The following is a 17,259-nucleotide window of genomic DNA, read 5'->3' as shown; positions in this document are numbered from 1 at the left end:
ACTGGGGAATGCAAAGAGAAAATGCATCCCCCATAGCAACTGGCTTAGAAAGTGAGAGGGGCAAAATTTTGTGAGTTCTTGCAACCAGCAGGGCTTAAAGCCTAGAGTTCTAAAGGTCATCAGGCTTGCTCAGAGAGAGCCCAGAGGCATTGGAGCTGCTTTTGGAGAGAAGGCAGGGCAAACAGCCTGCAGACATACAGTGTGGAAACAGAAATCTGAAAAGTACCTAGGGCACACAGCGGAAAGGTTGTTTGCTCATCTCAGATCATGTCCCAGAGAGGTAGCATTAATGGAGATACCCCTCCAGGAACAAAGGAACTGGCAGGCACCACTTCCCTTCCCCGCCCCTCAGCAGAAACACAGATCCACCTGCAGGAATCAGGGCAGAATGGACACTCACAACCTAAGTTGCTTACACCAAGACCCAACCCTCGTGCTCTGGTGGAACACCCTTCCTAGTCATGCTTGCCTCAGTCCCAGCATGGAGGGCTCCCTCCCCCAGATAGACCAGCCCAAACCCCTGCGCACACCATGTCTCCTGACCCAGGAATTTAGCAGGACCTAAGTTCCAGCAGCAATAGTTTCAGGTCTTATTTCACAAGTAGACAAAGCACATGTAGTTAAGACCCACTGCATTCAGGCCAGGGACCAAACATTGCCCACAACAGGCAAGGAAATCTTCTGCAGATGACGGCCCTAAAGGGTAAAGCAGCCAAGACACAACTGCTGAACACACACAGCACACACTGGAGACACTCCCTGTAGTTCTAGGCCCTGGGAAACAGGAAACACTACACTGTAGGGTACAAGTCCTCTTTTTAAGGCCATTACTGTCCACAACAGGAAAAGTAGCTGACTTTCCTAACACAAAGAAGCAGGCACAGAGACTTAAACAAAATGAGAAGAGAGATGAATTTGTCCCAAATGAAAGAACAGGACAAGGTCATGGCCAGAGATCTAAGTGAAACAAATATAATGTGCCTGATAGAGAATTTAAAGTAATGAACATAAGGATACTCTCTGGACTTGAGAAAAGAGTAAAAGACATGAGTTTGACTCTTAACACAGAGATAAGGGATAACATAACAGAGATAAAGTGCTCAATAAACAAAATGAGAAACACACTTGTTAGAATGAACAGGCTGGAAGAAGCAGAGGAATGAACTAATGACCTAGAAGACAGAGTAGTGGAAAGTAATCAAGCTGAAAAAGAGAAAATTATGAATTACAAGAATAGACTTAGGGAATTCAGTGACTCCACCAAACATAATAACATTTACATCATAGGAGTCCCAGAGGAAGAGAGAGAAAGGAGGGCAGAAAATATATTTGAAGAGATAATAGCTGAAAACTTCCCTAATGGGGAAGTAAACAGATATCCAGATCCAGGAGGCACAGAGACCCCCAGGAAAATCAATAAAAGCAGATCCACCCAAGACATACTAGAATTGTAATGGCAAAATATGGTGACAAAGAAAACAATTTTAAAGCTGCAAGACAAGTTTCTTCAACAAATGGTGTTGGGAAAGAAGTGAGCGACCTGTACTCTGTTGGCAGGAATGTAAATCAATGCAGCCACTACAGAAAATGGTAAAGAGTTTCCTCAGAAAATTAAAAATAGAAATAACATATAATCCAGTAATTCTACTACTGGGTATTTACCCAAAGTAAATGAACACAGAGACTCAAAAACTCCTATGTTTATTGCAACATTACTTACAGTAGCCAAGATATGAAAGCAGCCCAAATGTCCATCAATAGATGATATGGAATATTATTACTCAGCCAGAAGAAAAATTAGATCTTGCAATTTGTGACACTGATGGACCTAGAAAGTATAAATGCTAAGTGAAATAAGTCAGACAAAGAAAGATAAATGCCATTTGCTTTCACTTACTTGTGGAATCTTAAAAGTAAAACAAATGAATAAACAGATAAAAAGCAGAATCAGAGCTATAAATACAGAAAACAAGGTGAGAGTTGCCAGAGAGGAAAGGGGTAGAGAGATGGGCAGTATGGGTGAAGGAGAGTGGGAGATACAGGCTTCCTTTTTGAAATGAAAAAATCATGGGGGCAAAAGATACAGCATAGGGAATATAGTCAATAATATTATAATAGCAATGTATGCGGACAGATGGTAGCTACACTTGTGATGAGCATAACATAAAATATAGAGTTGTTGAATAGCTGTTATACACCTGAGTTAAAAATAAGATTCACTGAAAAAAAGTGAAATAAAGCTAGTTTTGTTTAAAAAATAAATTTTTCCTTTTTTCTTCCCCCTTTTATGTATGTATGTATGTATGCACGCATTTATATACGTACAATGAGTTGGTTCCCGGTAAACCCAACAGAAGTTTAAAAAAAAAAATTCTAACTTCCCTTTCCCTCTTTTCAGTTGTTGATTTAAGTCACACTTTCTCCAGGAAGTTTGGGTTTGTTGGTTTTTTTCTCAAATAGCCAATATAATTCCTTGTCTCCCCTCTTTGATATTTTTGTATCCAACTGAACGGTCTTTTCAGGTAGAGTTGTTTCCTTATTTACCTTGCCGCCTTCCAGAGGCACGCTTGGTGAAGACTGGTTGCTTGTGATAATCTGACTTCCTCAAAACCTGCTTTGAAGGGTGATGTGACAGTGCTGAATCTTTAGGCAGCTGAAATGGTCAGAACCTTGTCCGGGGCTAGCATAGCTGGTTTGTGAGTGCAGTGTCGCTGCACTCTCTGTGACCCCACTGCTCTGCCCTGCGGAGGTGGCTGGCTCTCTGGCTCGTTGCTGGCTGATGCGGCTGGGCCTTTCTTCATAAAGCCTTCCTCCAATAGCTTTGTTTTTGGTCAAAGAGGTGGCCCTGCTTATGTTGAGTTGTTCCATCTTTGTAATATTTGCACAGCTGTGCTTCCTTGCCAGAAACCCCATGCACATTATCAAGGACTCTCAGTGCCATTAAACACATAAAGGATAAGCAGCAAAGACAAAGGCTGAGAGGAAGAAAAAGGAGGAGCAACGAGGATAAAACAATGGGGACTGATGACCTTCAGTGCGGCAAGTTGCTGAACCCAACCTAAAACATCCCACGCACATAATAATACCTACTGTTACACGTGAAATTTAACAGGGAAGTTACGAAAATAAAATTCTTTTGCAAGGGAAGGCCACACAGACATTTGTTTTCAAGGGACCTATGCCTGCCTCTGATAGAGCCTGCTCTTACAGGTAAAGATCATTCTAGGCTTGTTGTAAAAATAAAATGAGATGATAAATGGAAATAACCAGGTTTTATGGGTTATAAAACAATATACAAATGCTTGGTGTTCTTTTTGTAAGCTCCTGAGGACACTGACAACAGTTTAATGTTCAATAGTATCTTCATGGGAGTTTGGAACAGATTTTAAACACCTGCATCTAAAGAAAATCAAATCCACCTACAGAATGAAGAGAATTGGGTCCCCAGGAGGGGAAAACGTGTGGAAGATACCTAAATTGTGTGTGTCTGGGGAGTGGTTGTCACCTAACCATGTAACAAAAGCCTTGGGTTTTCCCATTGAGTATCCTCAATTGATTAGAATTGTTTTCTTTAGAAGGAATTTCTAAGAAAACGCCTGTGATTTCATTGTCAGTGAAACTGTTGACACTTCTTTTTGAAGTGTCTGTTAACTTATAGTCAATTACAACAGGAGTGCATGTGGTACCCACATGAATGTATTTTGGTCACACTGCTTTAATAACTAACAATTGAAATCACAATAAGTGACTCCAAAGTCTGCTGCTGCTGCTGCTGCTGCTGCTGTTCCTTCTGTGAAAATGACCCTCTTTTCCATTTAGCTTCAATGCAGGAGACTTCATACCAGTTCTTCACCTGAATGCGTGACTCTTCAATCTCAGGACTCGCAGAATTAATGGAATGCCGTCCTAAGGTTGTTGAGTTCTGCGTTTATGGGCATTTCATCTCTACCAAGAAGTACCCATTCCCTTACTGCAAAGATGAAGACTGAAAGAGTTTTCTGTGGAAAAATCTTTCTTGTAACGTTCTTGTTACAACAGTCAAAAAAAAGAAACAGACTGGAGAGGTCTGATAATTGGGAGATACCTTGCCAATGACCTGACCCTTGGTGTGGGGCTCCCTCAAAATCTGCAGTGTCTTCGGAGTTTCTCCTATGACTGTCTTGGAGAATAAACACTTTATGTTAATTTCCAGGGACTTAATTTTCCATTTTCTTTTTTAACAGGTCCAGTTAAAAACAAGAAAAAGGGTAAGTTAAGCTCCTGATTTTATAAAATTGTTCTCATGTCTTTTCTAAAATTAGAAGGAAAAAAACCAAGGGAGTAATATTTTTATATATTCTTTCAATGTTGGTTGTCCATTGTTTTAGTCAATCACCTGTGTCCTCCTTGAGTATGGTAGCTTCCATGAAACAAGAAGTAGAGATTATTTTTCAGTGATGATTCATGAAATTGCTTCTCTAGCAGTATATGAAAGTTGTTTTTATTATTCTTTCTTGCTCCCTCTTTTTTTTAAAGATTTTATTTCTTTATTTGAGAGAGAGAGAGAATGAGAGAGAGAGAGAGAGAGAGGTCAGCGGGAGAAGCAGACTCCCTGCCGAGCAGGGAGCCCGATGCGGGACTTGATCCCGGGACTCCAGGATCATGACCTGAGCCGAAGGCAGTCGCTTTAACCAACTGAGCCACGCAGGCACCCCTCTTGCTCCCTCTTTTATACAATTAAACTTACATCTCTTTCCTTCATTCTTCCTTACTCTTTCCCCTTTCCTTTTTCCTTTCTTTACCCTCCTTCATGGAATCAATAATCACATATAAAGTCCTAAGACAGCTTGTGGGGACTAGGTATACCACCTCCCCAAAAGACGTCAGTACCCCGTACTTGGCCTTAAAGCTATCCCTATCCTATGCCTTAGATAGTCAGAGAAAGTATTTCTCACTTTGGGGTTTCAATATCATTTTCTCTGTGATGGGAAAAGGAAAGCTGGAAGAATACCCTGATCTTTTGGTCCTTTCAAAGAAGCTTCTGGTTGAGCAGATCCATTGTGCCACTGTTGGGTCAGTATGTTCCTAATATACTTGCAACAAGACTGGCCCAAGAGCTTGTACAAGCACTTGCATACTTGAATAGGAGAACCTAAAAAACAGAACAAGTTCCAAAAGACAGAATTAAGCTATATGGTCCACTCCTTAGGACTAAAAAAAGAAACCAAATACAAAACCAGTTTTAAGTAACTATTTCTGTGTTCTGACCTGGAAAGAAAATAAAGTGAAATTATAAAACACTTTAAGTAGGGGCACCTGGGTGTCTCAGTTGGTTAAGTGTCTGCCTCTGGCTCAAGTCATGATCCTGGGGTCCTGCTCAGTGGGGAGTCTGCTTCTCCCTCTGCCCCTCCCCTATGCTCCTGCTCTCTCACTCTCAAATAAGTAAATAAAATCCTTTAAAAAATAAAAAATCAGGGCACCTGGGTGGCTCAGTCATTAAGCATCTGCTTTCAGCTCAGGTCTTGATCCCAGGGTCCTGAGATCAAGTCCCACATTGGGCTCCTTGCTCAGCAGGGAGCCTGCTTTTCCCCTGTCTGCCATTCCCCCTGCTTGCTCTCTCCCTCTCTCTCCTTCTCTCTCTTTCTTTCTCTCTCTCTGTCAAATAAATAAATATATTTTAAAAATAAAAAGTAAAATGCTTTAAGTAAAATGATTCTGTTAAGATTTCTGGAGCTTTATAGAGTAGATTATCAGTCCCAGAGTAGACCAAAAGACTGGCTTCAGCTGCAGCCTACTCCTTCTCTGAGCACGAGGGTACTCTGGTGGCTCACAGTACCATAGCCTACATGGAAAACCTGTGTCCCTGTTGTAAAGAAGCTGAGGATTGGCCTGGCCTCCTGAGGACCTGATCCGAGCAAAGTTGGAAAACAGCCAGAGAGCTGGGGTCAATGAGGAAAACTTTCTCCATTGGGCCTGGCCATTAACCAAGATATTATGTATTTACAAAAGTACATTTGATTTTTTCAGCATGTTTTTTTCTAGTAGCTTTTTTCTAGTTTTTTCTGGTAGCTTATTTTTTAGAGCAGTTTTAGGTTCACAACAAAATTGAGGGAAAAGTACAGAGCATTCCCATATATTTCCTGCCCCACACAGGGACAGCCTCCCCCACCAGATTATGTACTACCAGAGTAGTGTATTTGTTATAACTGAGGAGCTTCCATTGATATATCATCATCACTCAAAGTACATAGTTAACATTAGGCTTCATCTTGGTACTGTACATTCTAGGGGTTTTGACGAATGTATAGTGACACAGATTCCCATAGATTACAGTATTTACAGAATAGTTTCACTTTCCTAAAAATCCTCTCTGCTTTGCCTATTCATCATTGCCTCCCCCTAACCCTTGGCAACCACTGATCTTTCTCTTTTTTTTCTTTAAAGACTTTATTTATTTATTTGTCAGAGAGAGAGAGTGAGCACAAGCAGGGGGAGTGGCAGGCAGAGGGAGAAGCAGGATCCTCACTGAGCAAGGAGCCTGATGTGGGACTCAGTCCCAGGACCCAGGGATCTTGACCTGAGCAGAAGACAGATGCTTAACAGACTGAGCCACCCAGGCATCCCACCACTGACCTTTCTGTTGTCTTAGTTTTGCCTTTTCCCAAGTCAGTATGTAGCCTTTTGAGATTGGCTTCTTTTACTTAGTAATATGCATTTAAGTTCCTCCATGTCTTTTCATGGCTCAATAGATCATTTCTTTTTCTTTTTTTCTTTTTTTAAGTTTTTATTTTAATTCCAGTTAGTTAACATCCAGTGTTATATTAGTTTCAGGTGTACAATGTAGTGATTCAACAATTCCACACATCACCCATTGCTCATCATGACAAGTGCCCTCCTTTATCCACATCACCTATTTCACCCAGCCTCCCCCCACCTCCCCTCTGGTAACCAACAATTTGTTGATTATAGTTAAGAGTCTGTTTCTTGGTTTCTCTCTCTCTCTCTCTTCCCATTTGGTTATTTGGTTGTGTTTTTTTTCCTTAAACTTCACATACATGTGAAATCATATGGTATTTATCTTTATCTGACTGATTTCACTTAGCATAATACTCTCCACCTCCATCCATGTCATTGCAATGGATGCATTTCTATGGCTGAGCAACATTCCATTGCATATATATGCCAAATCTTATTTCTTGACTCATCAGCCAGTGGCCACATGGCCTATTTCCATAATTTGGCCAGTGTAGATACTGCTGCTATAAACATCAGGGTGCATGTATTCCTTTGAATTAGCATTTTTGTATCCTTTGGCAAATATCTAGTAGTACAATTGCTGGATTGTAAGACAGTCCTATTTTTCACTTTTTTTGAGGAAACCTCACACTGTTTTCCAGAGTGGTTGCACCAGTTTGCATTCCACCAACAGTGCAAGAGGGTTCACTTTTCTCCACATCCTCGCCAACCAACACCTGTTGTTTCTTGTGTTGTGATGTTAGCCATTCTGACAGGAGTGAGGTGATATCTCATTACGTTTTGATTTACATTTCCTGATAGTAAGTGATGTTGAGCATCTTTTCATGAGTCTTTTGGCCATCTGTATGTCTTCTTTGGAAAACTGTCTATTCATGTCTTCTGCCCATTTTTTTTAATTGGACTATTTGTTTTGAGGGTATTGCCTTTGAAAAGTTCTTTATAGATTTTTGGATACTAACCATTTATCAGATTTGTCATTTGCAAATATCTTCTCCCATTCTGTAGGTTGTCTTTTAGTTTTGTGATTGTTTCCTTTGCTTTGTAAAAGCAGAAGGATTTTTATTATAAAGTGTATTTTTTTGTTTCCCTTGCCTCAGGAGACATATCTAGAGAGATGTTACTATGGCCAATGTCAAAGAAGTTACTGCCTATGTTCTCTTCCACGATTTTTATGGTTTCAGGTCTCAAATTTAAGTCTTTAATCCATTTTGAAATTATTTTTCTGTATGGTGAAAGAAAGTCGTCCAGTTTCATTCTTAGGCATGTCACTGTCTAGTTTTCCCAACACCATTTGTTGAAGAGACTTTTTCTAACTGGATATTTTTTCCTGCTTTGTCAAAGATTAATTGACCATATAATTGTGGGTTCATTTCTGAGTTTTCTACTATGTTCTGTTGATCTATGTGTCTGTTTTTATGCCAGTACCATCCTGTTTTGATTACTCTATCAAGCATGTACTTTTTAACTTTTGTCACATCCCCTTTAAAATGGAAATTGTAGGGACGCCTGGGTGGCTCAGTTGGTTGGACGACTGCTTTCGCCTCAGGTCATGATCCTGGAGTCCCGGGATCGAGTCCCGCATCGGGCTCCCGGCTCCGCGGGGAGTCTGCTTCTCTCTCTGACCTTCTCCTCGCTCATGCTCTCTCTCACTGTCTCTCTCTCAAATAAATAAATAAAATCTTTAAAAAAAATAAAAAATAAAAAATAAATAAAATAAAATGGAAATTGTAATAAACCTAGAAAGCTCACCTGGCTTTGACAAGGACACCCTCTGCTCCTAAACAAATCCAAGGGTGACTTCCCTTCTTAATAGGTAGACTTGAGAACACTCTCTAATTACAGCTACTAGTTTTTTCTTTTCACTCATTCACTGGACCGTGAATAAGCACTTTATATTTGTCAGGAATAGAGATACCAAGATAAAGAAAAATGGTGCCTGCCCTCAAAAATCTCCCAGTGTAGCTGGAATAGTGGAAGTACACACAAATAATTACAGTATGGTATCAAAAATGCTCTCATTGAAGCATGAACAGCGTGCTGTGGGAGCACAAAGAAAGAGCAAGTAGTTCTCCCTGGGGGAGTGAGGAGCCACATCGCAGGGAAAAAAAAAAGAAACAGCATTTAACCTGGGCTTTGAAGGATGGGGGGAAATGGAGGGGGAAGGGCATTCCAGCAAAGGGAAGAGCATACTCAGATCCCTCAGAAGCGTGAAAGAACATGGCCTGTTTGGGGCAACAGCAAGTAGGCTAGCGATATACCGAAGTGTAGGTCATGTGTGTGGTGGGGAATGGCAACCAGTTGTAGGGTCATCCAATGAGTGGGCACTGAGAGAACATACTTGCTAGTGACAATAGAAGACAATTGCCTAGGCTAGAAGCCCTATTATTACAATTCTGAGAATCCAATGCCTCTGGCAGGGACTCGGATCACTGCCCAGCACTGCCACCTTGTATATGGGCCACTATTAGAAGGAGAATGCACATAGGCCTTAAACATTTCCTTTGACTGAAAGTGATTTAGAAGCCATTTAATACAGATTTCCTTGGACACAGTGAATAGGCACATGCCTGAAGAGGTAAATTGAGTTGTTCATTTAATTTCCATCTTTAATAGAATTTTCCCCTCCTACAACTAACTTGCTAATGTTCATTCCCTCTCCCTCTCTCCCTCACCCTCCCTCCACCCTCACTTTCATTCACTTGTTTTTATTTGTTCTTTCAACAGTTTGGCCTTCACTAAAAGGTTAGTGAAGTTTAGCTTGGAAAAGAATGTGAACATTCTGTCATCTAAGACCGCACTGGAGAATTTTCTAAGTAGAGAAGTCTCTGGGCTTTTGTATCATGAAGTGTTCTGGCAACATCAGGAAATCTGGAGAAGGAATTCAATCCTCTAAAGTCAACCTCTTGTCCAGAGGTCATTTTGTACCTGTTCCTCTCTGGGCCAACTTTCTTCTTTTTTTTTAAGATTTTATTTATTTATTTGACAGAGATCACCAGTAGGCAGAGAGGCAGGCAGAGAGAGAGGAAGGGAAGCAGGCTCCCCACTGAGCAGAGAGCCCGATGTGGGGCTCGATCCCAGGACCCTGGGATCATGACCTGGGCCGAAGGCAGAGGCTTTAACCCACTGAGCCACCCTGGGCCAACTTTCTGTAAGGATGCAAGTATGAGAAGTACACTTGCCTAAACCTAGTTACAGAGGAGCAAAGAGGACCAGCTGCAGAACAGGAACTTTTTCCCAAATGTCCTCTAACATTTTCATAAGTGAAAATCCTCTGTTTTCACTGCAACCATTATTCTTTCTGACTAGAGAAGTTTCTGGCTGTAATTATTCCAGAATTACATTAGCAATCACAGGAGAGTCACAGTCTTGACACTGAAGTTTGTCCTACCCACAGAACACCCTCCAGCTTCAAAGTCAGTTAGGCCTGGAAATTCTGGGACATAGAACAGTCTAATATGCACCTTTCTCTGTGTCTGTGCCAGTAGACACAGAGGAAGAAGAGGGAGAATAGAGAATAAGGAGGGAGAAGCAGACCTTACAATCAGGCTAGGGAAGTTTCCTGACTGCCAGGAGCAAGTCAGCCTTCCTTACGGTACCTCAACCTTGGGAGGAAACTTAGAGAAATCATCAAGGCCAAACTCCTCATTTCACCAGTGAGAAACTAAGGCTCGGGGAGAGAAAGGAATTTGCCCAAAGTGCATCTGTGGCAGGGCTGGGGCTTCGAGCCTTATCTCCTTACTACAGATTTTGTGTTCCTTCCACAGCAGTAGCTGGAATTGAAACTTGGGTGCTGAATAAGCCTGACTTGGAAGCTGCCCAAATCTGAAGAGAAATGGCTTTCCTGTTCAGCATCTTGAAATTGGCTAATCTAGAAACTGGGCAGATCCAGTCTTTTGCGGCTGCTACCTGCAGGGAAAATAAGAAAGCTCCCTCCTGCCTCTAGGGCTCTAAGGCTACAGGGAGTCTCCCCAGGGCAGGAGCCTCACAGTGACCCCGTTGTTTCATACCAAATGCAGAAGTCATTAGACATGGACAACTGGCCTCTTGAATGGCATTGCCATTGAGTTTCCGGAACACAAGGCATTATTTTTAAAGGGGGGCCTGATAAATCAGGACAGGATTCTCCTAAGAGCCTGGGGAGCAAGAAGTCAGAGTTGTTAAGGAGGTGTTTCAGTGAGACTTAAGAGGGTTACATTTAGAACTCAGACAGTACCATGGGTGGAAATACTGTCGCGGAGTCTGGTCAAACCCCTCTGTTCCTGGGGTTTCCACAAATTGTGAGAAAGTAGTGAAAGGTAAAAGACACCCCCCTCGGGGTCACCAGTCGTGCATGAATTGGGCTGCACAGAGCAGAGGAAATAAACAGGAGCTGTGGGTTTTGGTACAAGACCACAATTATGACTCTGTCAAATAGCTACATCCTAGTGGGAATGTTGGAAGGACTGGAATATGGAATAGAAGGGCCGGGATCGTTCTGAAAGGATAGCGAGGAGGGAAAGGGAAGGAGCTGGTGGGCTTAATTAATAATATGTTGGAGAATAGGGCCTCAGAGGAAAGAAGCTGGAAAGCCAGATTATTTAGCCTATTAAAAATAAGAGGTTGACAGGTGACTTAATGTCTGTAAGCATATGAGGGTTATTATGTGTTTGATGGTAACTATTCTTCTCTATCTACACAAAGAATAGAATAAAAGCTCAGATTGCCACAGGAGGGATTTCAGCTAAATATACGGAAGAACTTCCTAACAGTGAGGGGGTGATAACCACAGGAACATGTTACCAGAGGAGTTTACAGAATTGCCTTTCCCAGAGATCTTTTAAAATAGGGTTTAGAGAGGTCAGCTGAAAAAGCAAAAACTGCCAGCTGCCTCCTCGGCTTTTTCTACTCTGTTTCCCCTTCTTTCCTTCTCTATCTCCCTCTCCCTCCCTCTCCCCCATCCCCTACCTCTCATCTCCCAAATTCCTTCCCGATCCTCATTCCCAGCTACCACCACCTCTATACCAACCCCTAGTTCCTGTACATCCCAACTTCTGTAGGAAACCTTCCTGGTGTTGATATTATTCCCAAGGTCAGGGCTGTCCTCCTAGCTCCCTCTTCTCATCGCATCAAGTCCTCCAAACCGGGCAGCAAACATGAAAGCCCACTCTTCAACGGTAGCCCAATTCTCCATTCAAAAAGGTGACCTGGTCACTTGGTAATTCTAATCTTTTGGACTCATCTGAAAGGTAACCTCCTTTATGAAACCTTCTCTGACCTCTTAAGCATTTGTCCCTACTACTAATATGGTACTTAGACTCTCCTGTGACTGTGTCTGTGTCTGTTTCCCCAGTAGACTGAGCTCCTTCAGGGTCATTTATTTCTGTATCTTCAAACCAGCTCTGTAAATAATTATTCATGAAAGGGGATAGGGAGTGTGTGTGTGTGTGTGTGTGTGTGTTGTATAATAAAGTGTTCACCTTTTTAGCAGCAGGAATTCCCAAAGGGCTGACTTTGTGTCCTTGGAAGTCTGTAGAAGTCCTGACAGTATATTTGTTTTGAGTCAATAACTACAAATGTAACACTGAATCTTGTCTTTTAGGAAAGAAGGCAGGACCTCCTGGGCCCAATGGCCCTCCGGGACCTCCAGGACCCCCAGGACCCCAGGGACCCCCAGGGATTCCAGGAATTCCTGGAATTCCAGGAACAACTGTGATGGGACCACCTGGCCCTCCAGGTCCCCCTGGTCCTCAGGGACCCCCTGGCCTACAGGGACCTTCTGGTGAGTTCCTCTGCCTTTCCACCTGCCCCTAGGCTCCTTGCAAGTACTTAAAAAGAGCAGGTGTGGACTATCCTGAAGGCACTTTCCAACAGTGGTGATGGCTTTGGTGAACAAGAAGAACAGGTCTCCTATCTCAGTGGAGAGCTAGGACTTGAACAAGCCAGTAGGGCCTGACCTTCTCTAACTCTGCCTGCTCTTGACCTTTCCATTACAAGCCCTCCCTGACTCTAGGCCTCCCTGTAGTGAGCCAGGAAACTCCCATAAGCCAGAACCAGAGGCCCCAAGGATTTATACTAGATTTCCAGTGGGGAATGGATTTGGTTCGCTCTGATTTCCAGCACGTAGCACCAAATGTTTATGTCTGATTGGAAACAGGCTATGAAGAGGAATGTTGGGGACTGGAAGAAATGACAAGCCCTAGAACAGTCTCATCCCATGAACTCTGAAGGGCCTTTCCCGTAGAGGTAGACAGTCACTGGTGACCAGGGAGTTAGAAACTTACAAGTCACCGGGGCTGGGGAAGAAGCAAACACTGTCTCTAAGACTGAGGAGCCAAGTGCCTGTTCAAATAGCATCAAATCTCTTTGTGTCATTCCTCTTGGGTCCAGAAGGGCATCCGGAAGGTAGAGATGCCAATCCAAACCCGCCTAATTGGAACTGACAGGAGTCATACTGCCAGGGCTTGGGTCAGTTGTTATTTCCTCCTGCTGCACCCCTCTTGTTTCTTGGGGCTTTAAGGAAATTGGCTCTTTACACAGCTGATTTCTCTGGGTCCGAAAATTCTGTAGCAGGACTCAGATTCTTTGACTCAGAGTTCAAATGGGGTTAATCAGCATTACCATGACCATAAGAGATGGAGTTAGAGGTTTTTGGTTTGTTTCTTTTGTTTTTTGTATCCCAGTCTTTCTACAGATACTGAGCACCTTCTGTATGCAAGCGATATATTGATAAGTGGGCCCCATTCTCACGGAGTTTAGGTCCCAGGGGAGGAGAGAGGCAATTAAGGAAGCAAGATATTTACAACGGCAATGCTTTCTATGAGGACCCTGAAAGAAAGGGAGCAAAAGACTAAAGAAGCAAAGGGCACCGTCTTGGGGTCACGGGGTCACTTGGTGGCAGGAATGCACTGTCCTCTGTCTCTACCAGTGCTCAGTGAGGCTTGCCTTGGAGCCAGCGTTAGCCAGAGTCCACTTTCCCTGCTGGACGCTGGGCCCACTGAGGAGGCAGGTCAGGGAGGAGGAAGAGAAGGGAGTGGTATCCTCTCCCATCCCAGGGCCTGGCTGCCCAGAGGAAGGTTCACTGCCACTCGCTGCCTAGCTGAGGAGAGAGAAAGGGAAGGAGCATGCCCTCTGATTGTCCTGTCCTATTTTGCAGGAGCTGCTGATAAAGCTGGACCTCGAGAAAACCAGGTTGGCTGGGAATTGCTCTCTTCCTGGGGAGGAGGAGGGAAGGCCATAAGGCTAGGACCACGTTCCAGTGGCTCCCTGTTAAGTTTGTGAAGATGCCCTTGAGGGGGGGTCCCAAAGTTGTTCACTCACAGCCCCCTCCCATCCCAAGGAATAGAAAAGCTTTGCCCCAGGGCCTGCCTTTAACTCAGCCTTTCCATGGCCATTTCTCCCCACCTCCCCGCACAGAAGACAGAAGGTCATCATATCCAAGCACAGTCATACCCTGAAATGAGCTGTCAATCAGGCCTATCCACCCAAGCCTCCAACCTCCCACCCACACCAGACACCTTGTGGGCACTCAGACCACCGGGGATCAGGAGCTTGAAAATCAGCCAACCAGCTCCAGGCCAAACATAGCCTGGGCTTCTGCCTTAAAGGCCTGAAGGGCTCCTCCCTTGTCTTTGAGCTTCCTAATCTGTCTGTATTGGCAAGTTGTGCTGCCTTGCCTTGGCTCATCCCAGCCCTCTTCACTCACCACAGCTGTTTGGCCACAATTATAAATCTACATGGCGGCACAGTGCTTGATAGCTTGCAGGGGATTGTAGATCTGTCACCTCATTTGATCTTCAGACATCCCTGTAAGAGAGGCCAGACAGAGATTCTTAAAATCCCCATTTCACAGTTACGGAAATGAGACTTGGGGTGGGGGTGAGAGGATTCCATTCCGCTGAGGTCACCTAGCCAGGAAGGGGCGGAGCTGCAAATCACATGACCCACCAGCAGAGATGTGCTCCCTGGCCTCCCAGGACGGGAGAAAGGGATCCGAATTGGGAAATGAAAGGAGACTGGAAGTCAGAGGTGGGAACACGTTGACTGGTGGCTAAGCAGGCAGCCATTTCTCTCAGTGACGACTCTCTCTGTCCTTATCCTCCCAGCCAGCTGTGGTGCATCTACAGGGCCAAGGGTCAGCAATTCAAGTCAAGAATGGTAAGAGTCAAAGTCGGCTCTCTCCCTAAGAGGAGCTTCTCCTGTCTTCCTTACTCGCAGCCTTCAAAGAATCACCAGCCTAGCTCCTCCGTGGGCCCTTGGAAGTAACCTGGGCGGTTGGGGGGCGGGAGTGGGGGGGCGCATTCGCTACTCCGTCTGCCCTCTGCTGGCTGTCTTGGGTAATTGCTCGCACCTAGACTGGTCGCTACACACAAATTGCATTTAGAGTCACTGATGAGGAAGCGGAAAGGGACTTGAGAGATCACGGAGTTGGGGAATTCTTGGCAGATGGAGGTGGTATCAGAGTCACCAAGGGGACATGTACAGTTTGATCAACATCTTCACAATACATGCTAGAGAAGGTAAAACCACAGAAAAGTAAATTGTTGTCTGATGGGTATCCGCAGAAAACAGGTGGAGAGAGCATTTCCCGGGGTTGGGGGAGGGAGGAAGCATGCCAGACTCTCCTGGGAATATGAGATGCTAGTATCTGTAAGAAGGGAAAACAGGTTTAAGGGGCTTAAGAAAACTGACTTAATGTAATCCCTGCATTTAAAAGAGGGGGGGGGCTGGGTGGCCCAGTGGGTTAAGCCGCTGCCTTCGGCTCAGGTCATGAACTCAGAGTCCTGGGATCGAGTCCGACATCGGGCTCTCTGCTCAGCAGGGAGCCTGCTTCCTCCTCTCTCTCTGCCTGCCTCTCTGCCTGCTTGTGATCTCTCTGTCAAATAAAAAAATAAAAAATAATAAAATAAAATAAAAGATGGGGAACCAGAGTCCCAGTGAGAATGGATAATACCTTAAGAAATCATACTGCTGGGGCGCCTGGGTGGCTCAGTGGGTTAAAGCCTCTGCCTTCCGCTCAGGTCATGATCCCAGGGTCCTGGGATCGAGCCCCACATCGGGCTCCCTGCTCAGCGGGGAGCCTGCTTCCCTTCCTCTCTGCCTGCCTCTCTGCCTACTTGTGATCTCTGTCTGTCAAGTAAATAAATAAAATCTTTAAAAAAATTTTTTTTAAAGATTTTATTTATTTATTTATTTGACAGAGATCACAAGCCACTGACAGAGATCAGTGGCTTAACGACTGAGCCACCAGGCACCCCTTAAAAATTTTTTATAAAAAAAAAAATCATACTGCCTTATATTTGGATGGTCCTTTGGAGTTTTCAGCATGCATTCTTTTGTCTTTCTTTTTTAAAGATTATATTTATTTGAGAGAGAGAGAGAGATAGCACAGGAGCAGGAAGGAGGGACCGAGGAAGAGGGAGAAGCAGGCTCCCCGCTGAGCAGGTAGCCTGATCCCAGGACCCTGGGATCATGACCCTAGCCAAAGGCAGCCACTTAACTGACTGAGCCACCCAGGCACCCCTTGTCTTTCATTTCCTGTGCTCCTCACAGCAACCCTGTGCTGCAGGTATTAGTTCCTTTTTGCAGAGACAGAAACTGAAGCTCGGAGAAGTTAATTCCTTGGCCCAAGAGTTCAGTTAAGTGTAAGAGCTGGATTCAAAACTATGTCTGTCTGAGTCTTTCCACGGTGCTGGGCTCCTTCAGTGATGTGCATACACTCCACTGAATGATTAGGTTCATTTTCTCCCCCAAAGAGACATGAACATTCATTAAAGAACAGCACTTCGAAATAATGTCCAGTCCCCAGGGTGCACATAGCCTAAAATGCCTGACCTCCCCCTCCCCCCCCGCCCCCGCCCCAGGACCCTTAGGAAGCAGCAAGCCAGCCAGGATGCCAGATGCTTAAGGAGCCTGGAGAGGAAGGGAGGGGCTCCAAGTGCAGAAACAGTGAATGCAGGTTAGGAAACCTGCTGCATGGGGACAGCTCCTAAGAGTCCAGTCTGCCCTGAACCGGCTGTGCTGAGTTGCCCTAATGATCAGGCTTAGCCACAGCCTGGACTGCCACCTGGATGCCTGAAATTTAATCGCCTCCAAAGTAGAAGGAGGAACAGAGCAGTAGCAAAAAACAAAGAGTCCTGCTGGGACCAGGTGCCTTGGGCCCTGGGGCCCTGGATGGGCCATAATCACCATCTGTCCAGGGAGGAGTGAGACAGGCAGGAAATAGATTCGTCTGGGTGGATGGGTGGCCTCCATGCTCAGTCTATGCCCGAAGCTATGGATTTTGCTCCCACTACCATGCAACAAGACCAGCTCCAACCCTGTGGGCCAATCCCTAATCCTAGTTTATGCTGATCTTAAATTGCAGTGAAAGCAGAAGGGAGGGAGGAGGGGTGGAAGTACACCAAGCAGAGCAGTCACCTGGATGGGCTGCACCAGGGCATCTCTTCCTAACTCCAGTCCCACCCGCTGTCACCTCAAGCAAGGATGACCACCTATTCCAGAAGGCCAGTTTCCTCACACCTCTGAGAGGCAGGCCTCCTGAGACTA

The 17,259-nt window shown here is 44.6% G+C and overlaps 1 protein-coding gene across 4 annotated transcripts in view; it reads left to right on the top strand.

Annotated features, from left to right (window-relative positions):
• EDA (ectodysplasin A) overlaps positions 1–17,259 on the top strand; it is a 458,012-nt gene that overhangs the window by 433,889 nt on the left and 6,864 nt on the right. For all 4 annotated transcript variants that reach the window (XM_047716098.1, XM_047716097.1, XM_047716096.1 and 1 more), the window contains exons 3-6: positions 4,224–4,247; positions 12,314–12,493; positions 13,868–13,902; positions 14,817–14,868. In XM_047716098.1, the coding sequence (XP_047572054.1) occupies positions 4,224–4,247; positions 12,314–12,493; positions 13,868–13,902; positions 14,817–14,868 (291 nt within the window). The remainder of the gene's footprint in view (positions 1–4,223; positions 4,248–12,313; positions 12,494–13,867; positions 13,903–14,816; positions 14,869–17,259) is intronic.

This window comes from Lutra lutra, chromosome X (genome assembly GCF_902655055.1).
Source record: "Lutra lutra chromosome X, mLutLut1.2, whole genome shotgun sequence".
In the NCBI taxonomy this organism is placed as follows: Eukaryota; Metazoa; Chordata; class Mammalia; order Carnivora; family Mustelidae; genus Lutra; species Lutra lutra.
Note: the sequence above shows the minus strand (reverse complement) of the source record. Positions and strands in the feature narration are given on the sequence as shown.